At 39.8% G+C, this 10840-nt stretch overlaps 1 protein-coding gene across 1 annotated transcript; it reads left to right on the forward strand.

The window, feature by feature from the left end:
* The first annotated feature begins 5501 nt into the window (after positions 1 to 5501).
* IFTAP (intraflagellar transport associated protein) lies at positions 5502 to 10635 on the forward strand. Its single transcript, XM_072422143.1, has 2 exons — positions 5502 to 6564; positions 9694 to 10635. Exons 1-2 carry the CDS (start codon positions 6481 to 6483, stop codon positions 9859 to 9861), a joined length of 252 nt encoding a protein of 83 aa, XP_072278244.1. The 5' UTR covers positions 5502 to 6480; the 3' UTR covers positions 9862 to 10635.
* The last annotated feature ends 205 nt before the right edge of the window (positions 10636 to 10840 follow it).

A 10840-nucleotide genomic window follows, 5' to 3' on the forward strand; every position in this document is an offset into this window, starting at 1 on the left:
TTGTATGTAAACCAATCACTATAATCACATATAGGCTTTACCATGGTAAAGACCAAATCCTGACTCATCTTTCCAGATCTTCCTACAACCTCAAAACCCTATCTTTGTGTATTTTTATTTTTTTGCTGTATTCAAAAGTCTATGGTCCAGTCATGTGGTGTGCTGGATCCCCTTTTGTTCAGATCCCATTCTGATGGGCAAGCGAAGACAGTGAGCTGTTGTAACAAGAGCACCATGTCAGCACTGCTCTTAGCATCATTGAATGCCAATGCAGGACTATGTAGTGCAGTGCTCAATCCAAAGCCGGGTGGGAAGAAATTGTTGGTGGGTGGTGGCCCTTTATTGTGACTCAACTCATCAATAACCACTCAAAAACAGCCGGGTGCTTGCCTAAAAGTGCTGGGTGATGAGCCCAGCTAAAGGGGGCTAGGGAGAACACCCTGGTCATGTTCCTCTAAAATTATACAGCTAGGTGAACAATATCATGGTTGATGCTGAGGTCATCACTCCACCAAAATTGTTTCCCGAAAAGTGGTCCCTACATCATTTTTTCAGATGTTGGGGCGCATTCAAATAATTGTCCTGCACCTATTGGTTGGCTTTCAGGGCTATCAGTGATTTTTTAGTAAACATGATATCTATATAGGCTATAAGTAAACTTTAAACTGAATTTTGCAACAAAAAACAAAGTTGGCTTGTTCTTACCTTAGAAAAGTCTTAGGTCAGGTCAGTTTCACTTCAATTAACTCAGATCTGTTTATGCCATTTGTTTTCGGCAGAGAGACAAGATTGTCAGATTCAGACCAATGACTCACAAAATCATTGTTCAGATTTTGAGAACACAGCAGCTGGGAAAAGACCGGAAGACATTGCTGAGAGAGGTGAAGTGGAGGAATTGGAGCAGGTATGGGTTCACAAACTGAGTCATCATTGTCCTTTCATACTTGTTCCATGTAATGCCATCTAATCCAAAATGTTATGTTGCATTGTAATGTTAAATCACCTATTGGCTTTGGGAAAATGTCTGAAAGTTAGTAGCTACCATATTCTTTTTAAAAGGTAAATATTACTATACAAAAACGAAAAGAAAACACACCATAAACCACCAACCATGAAAAACGATTAAAAATTCATGGGGCCTCCCAGTAATATATATGTGCCACTTCAGATACCATTAGTGCAGTTAATTCACATATACAAAAATAACCCACCAGTGTATTAAATTTCAAATATAAAGTTTACATCATTATGTGTATGTTGCAATTATCCTTTGTTCATCCAAGGCTAACAACAGTGAACTTTTCCTGAAGTCCTAAAACACAGCGTAACGATTCTTTCACACCCACAGCATGAAACCACAGGGTTGACCGATTCCAGGCATACAGCAAACTGCTACTATGTGTCCAAGAGCAGCAAACCACACCATGGGTGACCAGATTTGCATAGTATTGTTGACATTGTGTAAATCTTCAAAAAAAAATCGAGTAGTGTTTTTGGGAACTACTTTTGATGAACCACAGCCATGTGCATATAAAAATTCCAACCTTTCACATTCACTTGAATAGTAGAGGTTGGGATCACATTTGAGCTAATGACAAAACCTTGCAGCTCTCTACAGGCCTGAAATAGCTTTAAGGCTCACCTTTTTATATAATATTTGTTTCACATGAAAAATAGATGATATAGTTAATCCACCAGTCATAAACTGACTGAGCAAAATGTCTTCAAGTGGGAAATTGGACCCAGGCACTCATGTGAGATGCTGATTGCTTACACATTAGGTTCAACAGTGCTGGTCTGAAAGTACCCCAAAAGTGGAGTAATTCACTGGTGGTTATGCTGTATTAGGACTAGCCCAATTTGACTCTTCACACCATGCTATGGCATGTGAATTTAAATACCAAAACTCTCTGGGAAAGGTGCAGATGCACTTGAATTCAGCCCACTTCAGCTTCCTAGAGGGTTGTGGTATTTGATATCACATGTCACCCATCTATATAAAGGACATCTCAGATCTGATCTAAATACTCAAACACTTTAGATGTATTGGATTCAGCAGTGGGAAACAAATGGTTTATATCAATGTCTATGTGTATGGCTGAACTGCGACTTTTTAGGTGGTCTTGTGGGTTTGGCCAAAAAGTGCATTACATAGGCATAAAAGGCCTGTAAAACATGCCTAAAACATGCAACACACCTACAACAAACCTACTGCACATACCAAAACGTATACATACCAAAAGAGCCTACCACAGCTTAACCAGCTGTCAATCTTCAGCATTTGGATGATTTACTAAGCCAGGAAACTATATGGATAATGTGATCTCCTACAAAAGGGAGGTATACAACTAATACAAATTATAGCCATAAAATATTGCACACACCAATCACAATGTTCTTGTTATCAGATCTGAATCTTCCTGTAATCCTAAGAGTTCAGGCCAATAAATAGGAAAGCCCTTCTGTTTTCCTTTTAATTACAGGGCTTGGTTATAAGATCCTGTTATGTAGAGTGTGCAAGTATTCTAGATGTAGCATTAGCACAGGTGTCCCTGGATGTGTTTGTTTAAAGCTATGTACAGGTGGTAGTTTCTAAAGATGTGATTACCTCGATTAAAAATCTAGCCCTTAAGCTGCGTACACACTTCCAATTTTTATCGTTCAAAATGAACGACGAACGATTTTTATAAAACCCATTTCTGAACTCCCTGTGCTACAAGGGGATCATTTAAAATATACAAATTTATTGATGTTAGTCATTTAAGGGCCAGTCCCAGATCACAAGTCAAGCTTACAGATTGTTAGAATCTAAACTGTATCTTTTGAAGGGGCATCCATCCACTCATCACAGATCTTCTATAGATGTAGGGAGCTGAATCACCTATTGGCTCCTTATATCTTGGAGTCTTGTGGTGAGGTCACTACTGGTAAAAATGAGGTATCCTTCCTGTTTTGTTATGTTTTGGGGAGAGCAAACTAGCCCCCATCCAGTAAGTGTCAGTGCCAGCAACAACCCCCGTAGAGGTTAGGGCCCATAAAATCCTCTGGTCAGTGCCAAGATCAGGAGAAATTCCTAGTTAGTGGCAGGGCCATCAATAACCCCTAGTAAGTGTTAGGGAAACAGTAACCCCCTAGTAAGTTGTCAGGGCCAGCAATGACTCCCACAGTAAGCTGTTGGGGCCAGCAATGACTCCCACAGTAAGCTGTCAGAGCCAGCAATGACTCCCACAGTAAGCTGTCAGAGCCAGCAATGACTCCCGCAGTAAGCTGTCGGGGCCGGCAATGACTCCCGCAGTAAGCTGTCGGGGCCGGCAATGACTCCCGCAGTAAGCTGTCGGGGCCGCCAGCAAAAACCTTCAGCAATAATTCCTAGGTCCCAGCAGTGACCAATTTCCTTGGTTGTTCCTCCCTTCCTCTTGTTCCTCATCGCTCTTCCAAGAGGTGAAGCGAGGAGGGATTCATTTTCAGGCAATCCTGCTTCTGCCTGGTGTGATGCAATGATTGAGTGCCTCAGTTAAAAAGTTTCCAAAGTATAAAGGAACGATCAGTCCCTAAATATGCCATTGCTGGTGAAGTGACAATCCTCGAAAAGGGAAGGGGCTTCCCAATTGCCTGTGGTTGCCCATTCTGATGAATGCTGCAGGGAAGGAGGGGACCCTGGGAACAGAATAATTGAGGGTTACAACCTTTGGCCAAAAGTTTGGCCATTTAGGCATCTGACCATCATGAGGTATGTGGGTGCTCCTCTGTTATTGAGTTCACATGTTCTCAGTAAGCTGTACTGTTAGCACTATTTGTTAATGCTGTTCATACAGTGTTATGCTGGTTGCAGTGCTTTCCTCTTATCCTGCATCTCCCAAACATGGTCACTGAGACTTCCAAACACATCTGAGTCTGGAAATTGAAAAATAATTTGCAGATTGTGTCTAGCATGAGATGTCAATACTTGCTCAATTATCCCCCTCTCATTGGCAGCAGGCACCGCATTCCTATCGCTCATTAATCACCTCCACTGAGAACGTAATTAGCAGCTTAATTAAGATCATCGTGGCCTTGTGCGGCAGCATCACCAGCAGCCAACTTCACGGGGCAGATACAGCTGATGCAAATCCCTGCTGCCCACTCGCCCCAAGCTGCTGCCCCACTGAGGTTATGAAGATGGAATTGTACAGAGTTGTAGAGACGAGCAGGAAAAATTCAGGTCGTTCTAGCAGTGATCCCAGCATGAGTCAGGATCAAATATTCACAAAGACCGGAGGAGCTCATAGCACGGGGGAAAGGGAAGAGCCACGAGGAACTACACTTTTTTGGTTCCTGGTAATTGGACAGCATAATGAATGGACACCAAATAATTTAGCCGGCTGTTGGATGATTATTTATTTGGCACATAGAATCTGATAGGTATTTCCTATATATAATTGTATACACTGTGTTATTCTGTTCTGTATCTTTTAGTTAAACTCTTTGCACATGTGTGTCTTTTTAGCCCAACTATATAACCTCAAAACTATGTAACTCCAATTTTGTTTAGCTAATATATATATATATATATATATATATATATATATATATATAAAAATATATTCGGCGCAGTGCCTGCTGCACACATATTTTAGCTACATTGGTTTGCCAATGAAAATGTATGCAGTACCCCAACATATGTTCACCAGTGTGAATCAGCCCATATACTTCTAGCACTGTCACAGCTCAAATATCTCTTCTTTGACACGGCCCCAGACAAACAATACAGCCGATGACTCAAAAACAGTGATCTTTGTGTGATTCGGACTGCTATAGACAGAGAAGCACCATAAAATGAAGGATGTCTGCAAGACCTGTGTTTTGGATTAGGGGTGGTACAAAATGGGCAACTGCCCAGTGCCCCACATTCTTGGGGTTGCCTTAAGAATGTGGGGCACCACATTGCATCCTAATTTTTGCACCACATGAGGAGTTGCACCATATCCTCCAGCCTGACCCAGTCCATGGGGCACCTGAACTTTTTAAAAAACATCTGGCTTTTTTTGCAAATACTTAGAGAAATGCATCGGGGTGGGGGAGAATTCAATGCTTAATGAACTAGGCTGCATTGGAGGTTCTTCAGTATTCAACCATCGAAACACCAGTTTAAAGGCTATTACAGACCCATGGTGAGCTGCAGCATTTGCCCTGCAGGCTCAGCAGTGGTCCTAACCACTCTGGGAGCATTTCTTGCACACAGCTGTGGCTGCTACAGATCATAGATTGGTTCCCAAAAGCAACGTCTTTTTTGCCACACGATTGTGATTGGAAAATTTGCATGCAAATATGGTTGCTTGCAGTGCACTTTGCTGCTCCAGGGTGCACCTCGGAGTAGCTAACCCCATAGTTTCATACCACAGGTGTGAAAGGGCTCTAACTCTTACCCAGAGCCCCAGTTTACCCAAAACCCTGTCCCTAAGTTTTTTTTTTTTTTTTAGAACAGTTGCTGTTTTTCTCTTAAAATGACTGAAGTTTGATGGTGGACATTTCTGATACAAATAATAAGCAGCAGTGCTTCCATACCTGGGTCTGTCTTTGGCACATTCCTCCTCCTGATTTTTGCTGTCAGGGACATTTTGCATGTGAAGGAGATGCTTGATTAAACATTACCAGTCAGAGTGAAGGCTGCAGATTACACACTTTCATTTATTGTCACACAGGCTAAATTTAGAGCTGCAATGTTCCCCGTCTGACACATCTTCCCCAGTAAACAGCAACTGATTGCTCCGCACTTGTGGCCGTGACTTGCGCTAATCGCAAACATGTTTATGTTTTCTATCTCGACTTCAAAAATAGTCCTGTCACTTTCCCAGGCAGCCGCTTGCCAGACGGAATCTGATGTGTAGCATTTCTGATCTTCCCTTTTGCTGATATATGTTCCAGGTGAAATTCTGTATTAGTATGCACTGCCGACTGTCTCTTGTTTTAGCATTTTGCAGGAAACTGTTATCTGTCCTTTTTCTTTTCTGATAAATAGATTCCAAAGTTGACTAGTTGCCAGCAAACTATGGTTTAAAGCCGAACTCTAGGCAAACAGATAAATAAACAGATGAAATATATCATTGGAGGGGTTTATTTTTTTGTCTATCCAGTCCAGAGATTTGCAGAGCTCTTCCATAAAGCTCAGCCTTTGCTGAAGACCTGAATTTTCTTTGCTGCAGTTAGGTTAATTATACAGGTCTGGCTCCTCCTACAAGCCTGGACTCACCTCTCATTTAGTATGTTCTTCCTTCCTATCAGCATCAGTACCTTAATCATTTGCAACCGATTGGCTTATTATGACTCTCCTTCCTCCCCTACCTAAAGCTCTTCTGTACATGCAGGAGGCTGATACCAATTCAGGTGCTTGCATTTAAACAATTCTAAAAACAATGATTCCTTATTTTAGATATACACCTTTTTACATCCCTTTTCATTGAAGCTTTATCTTTCCTAGTGTTATATCCAGGAGAAGCAGACATGAAGCTTAATGATAAGCCTGTTATAAGAAGTACATGTTTGGACATCCAGACATCGGTCAAGCAGCAGTCTACACCTCATGAGGTATGTAGAGAAATGTATTTAATAAAAATAATGGGAGGTAAATACAAATAGATTGTAGTCCAGGCCAAACCTACTGTTATTTCTGTACATGTCCCTGTTACAGTGTTCTCTACTCCGTCTGGTGAAAATGTTGTCACAGAGAAAGGAAATGTAAGGAATCTCTCCAGTAGAACCCCAGATAGTAGTAAAATATCCTGAGAGTTTTAATACATCCCTGCATTTAACTAGACCCATAGGATTTTTCAGAATAGTTTTTTTTTTTTTTTTTTTTTTTAAGCATGGTGGTACAATCTCTGAACCTACATTTTTAAGTAGACCTACCTCTAATATGAAAGGTCTACTTACAATGTGCGGGCCTGCGTCCTCTTCACAGATTAGCAACTAATACTTATATATTTCAAAAACAAATAAATACTGGGACTTTGAACGCAGAATTGACAAGATGCAACAAAGATAAAAACATATTTATTCAATACATGTTTAAAAAGACATGTCACATAAAAAATATAAGGCAATACCTCCAAATGTCTACATTCATTATAAAATGTATGGGCACATCAATTGTAATAGTGTCATAAATGTAAATAATACATGTGTATATTAATTTAAAAGACCTGCAGTGAATGTTCTGTGACAACCATACTTTTTTTCCAGTGCGTTTCGTAGATAAAATCCGCTTCATCAGGGAATGATTTTTAATAGGAGGTAAATACTAAAACAGAGTACAAAAGAATAAATCAATATTTCAAAAATCTTCATACACATCATAAACAATACATAATAAATAATAATCAAAACATACCAAGAAGAATATCCAATGCTACCTAAACCTGGATGGACTACTACTTTTTATATGTCAAATGTAACTTGAAAGAAAAATCATTCAGGGTTGAGATGACATTGCCTTTCCTCCAGGATGTTTTATTGGGAATACTAAACAAACAAAAATCCTGGAAGTTCTTAATGGACTGGGGTGCATTCTTCCTGCTCAGCATTCCCCAGTAATCTTCCTAGAAGGACTGTGACATTGTTGCTTCTGTGCCACAGGCAGAAGACTGCACTAGGTTGAATATGATAGTGGTCTGCTTTAACATTCTTCCATGGAATCCAATGAAGGTGAATCACATAATAAATAAGGGTGAGACTTTGATAAGCTGGTAACTGGACACTTTTGATGGGTCACAGACTTGCATTTTAGAATGAAATATTGGTTTGGTGCCCAGCCTTGTATGGAGGATGGCGAGGTTGCGGATATTCATAGATCAGCCTGTGATCATTGAAACTGTGCACTGCTGGAAATAGAGATGACTATTGCCAGTTTCACATACACAAAGGATTTTGCATTACCATTCCTTCCACTATTCACTTGACCAGTTACCTATTTGAGGAGTGGATAAAAGGGGCACTGCGCACTGAACATGTGGGCCCAGGCTGCCCCTTGACCTTCTGGTATGTAAAACAGGCTCTGAGGGGAGCTTTTCAAAGTAAATGTTGGCACTGGAACAAACATGGTCATAAAGTATTGCCACCCCTAAGAGGACTGTCCCCAAGACGTTATGCATGCTGTACACCACACATGCTTCAATAACCAGAATATTTCCCATTTGGGACTGCGCTCCATTCAGAGTAAAAATTTTATAGTTTTTCCAGAAATCTGAGACTATTCTATGTTCTCTGATGACTTCCGGTAAATATTTCTGATATTTTGACTACAGTGTGGTGTCATGTCTTAAACAAAACATGCCACCAGGGGTCCATTGTTAATAAACCACCCAGCATGAATGAAACCTTATTGGACCCTTTTGTGAACTCAGGTCATTGATGTCTGGATGCCAAAGACAAATTTTAGCAGCATCACTATACTTTGGCTCGCCTGAAAATAACTATATGGGGTCTGTTAATAAAGCAGTGACCCTGACAATCACCAAACTCTCTCTGATGGAGAATATACCTGAGAATGTTTGCTGAACGTCAATTTGGTGTAAAACCAAATTATACAATTATGACTTATTGGCATAGCTAAATATATATATATATATATATCTATATCGGTTTTACGTGATACATTGTTTTACAATTGTTCTTTGTATTCCTTTGTTTTTTTTATTATAGACTAACAAATGCACATTTTTTTGCTTATTAAGTACTTGTATCCAACCATTGCATTATTAAAAAGACAACGCTGGTAGTCCCAATGTATGCTAAAGGAATATTTTGACATTGAAACTTGCATATGATGATTATGTCAATATGGAGCGTTCTTACACATCCTAAGAGCACCAAACAGCATAAAAGGGCACTGGCTTCTGGGGTAGCAAAAAATTTAGCCAATTTAACCCATACAGTGCTGGGGGTACAGCTAATAGCGGTGTTTTTTTTTTTCTTTCTTTATTGCACTGCAAACAATGTAATCTCCTGTCTTTTTGTTTTAGATAGATAGTATAATATCCCTCCTGCAAAGAGCACACACACAAGGAATTATTTTTTGTATGATCAGATCAGTGTGTAATCTACACTTTTGGTATTCTCCTCAGAAATATTTTTAAGCTGGGTGGGAAGAAGCTGTAGGCGGGTGGCATTACCCAAAGACAGCCGGGTGGTTACTGAAAAGTGCTGGGGCTGAGTTTGTAAGTGAGCAAGCTCTCCTTTTACTGTGCATACCGTCTCTGCTTTCTCATTCATATGTAGTCCCTGGAGGGAGAGCCTACTTTAGGGTGGCAACATTGAGGCTGTGGAATGATCCTGCAAAGCAATGTAGTCACCTCACAATCACAAGTTTACAGAAGTTTTTTTTTTAATAACCTATAGTGCTGTATTGACAGACTTTATGTGATGAACATGATCTGTCCATCAACATAATGTCCTTACTGGAGTTCCTTTCTGCCTCTTCTATGGAATCTTATTCCTCTTGCAGCAGAAGCAGCCATCTTCTTCTGCATTATGTATTCTTTGTAAAGAGAAAATTCAATATATCAATGTTTATCAATAAATATGCAGATACTCCCTCCAATCTGCAGATTTCAGGAGCAATAATTTAGGTTTTCCTAGGTTAATGTATTTCTCAAGTACTCTTACATGCGATAACACTGAGATTCGACAGCCTTTTACCTTTTGCTTCTTTCTTCTCAGCATTTAGAAGATGAGATCCAGCCGTTCACGTTGGACAAAAGCTTTGATTACGACCATGTGGCACTGACCCCGAAACTTTCCGCAGCAGAGTTGGACTTCTTGAAAGACAGGGTGCATCAAAAGACGGAAGACAAGGACGCACTGGAGCAAAACCTGACAGCTGAATGATGGATTTCTATTTCTGAGACATAAGCGGGATGTTGTTTTAAAGCTAAACACCAAGCTGATATAAAAGAAACAAAATCATTCAGCTCTAATTAATGTAATAATAAATGGGTTTTGTAGTCCCTGTACCACCGTGGAGGGGGAGGCGAGGGAGAAGCAGCACAAGGAGCCAATTGACCATTTTGCAGTACATGCTGCATGTTAATAGAAGGAAAGGAAACAGAAGGACATAGTTGATCTCCTCAATATTCTACTCCACCTATATTGTCCAGCCCCAGTGTACAAGTGGGGAGGACTTTTCAGTAGTAAAAGTGAAGCAAAGGAAGATTGGGTCACTTACCTTGCCTATCAAGACTATATCTTGTTTTTCAAACACCAACTGAATGCCATCTAGTTTAATGAAACACTGCACAGCATGAACACTTCAGCGTTTCTCTTTCTATATGTGCTACAGTGAGGGCTGCATGACATTTCCCTGGGTTTTCCTTTGGTGACAGCAGAAGACCATATTAATATATGTGACAGGGTGACAACCCAGGAACCCAATTTTAGACCGGGACAAAGCGTTGCTACTCTAAGAAAAAGTACATAAATAACCTTTATTTGAAAATCACCAGGCATTACTTTTAATATTCCTGCAGATTTAAAAATACTGAAATGCTATAAATTTGTTAAGAGAAATTTGTGATTTGTGATCGGCCTTAATTGGTTTGCATGTGTTGTACCCCTAAAAGATGATGATTGTAAATATAAAAACAAAATTTGCATATTAAATAATGTGTTTTTTTTTCTTCCTGTTGGAATTGGAATGAAAGAATCTCATTAGACCAGGAATTAATTAACTTATGTATGATGATGACCAACCACAGATTAGGGATTGAATATAATGTCACCTTTTAGTCAATAGGAAATATAGGATTTTCCTTTAGAAATAGAAAATGTTTGGTTGATATACATTCATCCCACTTTGGTGGGCCATTGC

The sequence above is a fragment of the Pyxicephalus adspersus genome, chromosome 9 (genome assembly GCF_032062135.1).
Source record: "Pyxicephalus adspersus chromosome 9, UCB_Pads_2.0, whole genome shotgun sequence".
Lineage (NCBI taxonomy): Eukaryota > Metazoa > Chordata > Amphibia > Anura > Pyxicephalidae > Pyxicephalus > Pyxicephalus adspersus.

Excerpts from the sequence above, each read along its gene's own strand:
- IFTAP (XM_072422143.1), top strand. The coding sequence starts at position 6,481 with ATGAAGCTTAATGATAAGCCTGTTATAAGAAGTACATGTTTGGACATC. Across the intron at positions 6,565-9,693 it reads AGCAGTCTACACCTCATGAG|CATTTAGAAGATGAGATCCA; the intron begins GTATGTAGAGAA and ends CTTTCTTCTCAG.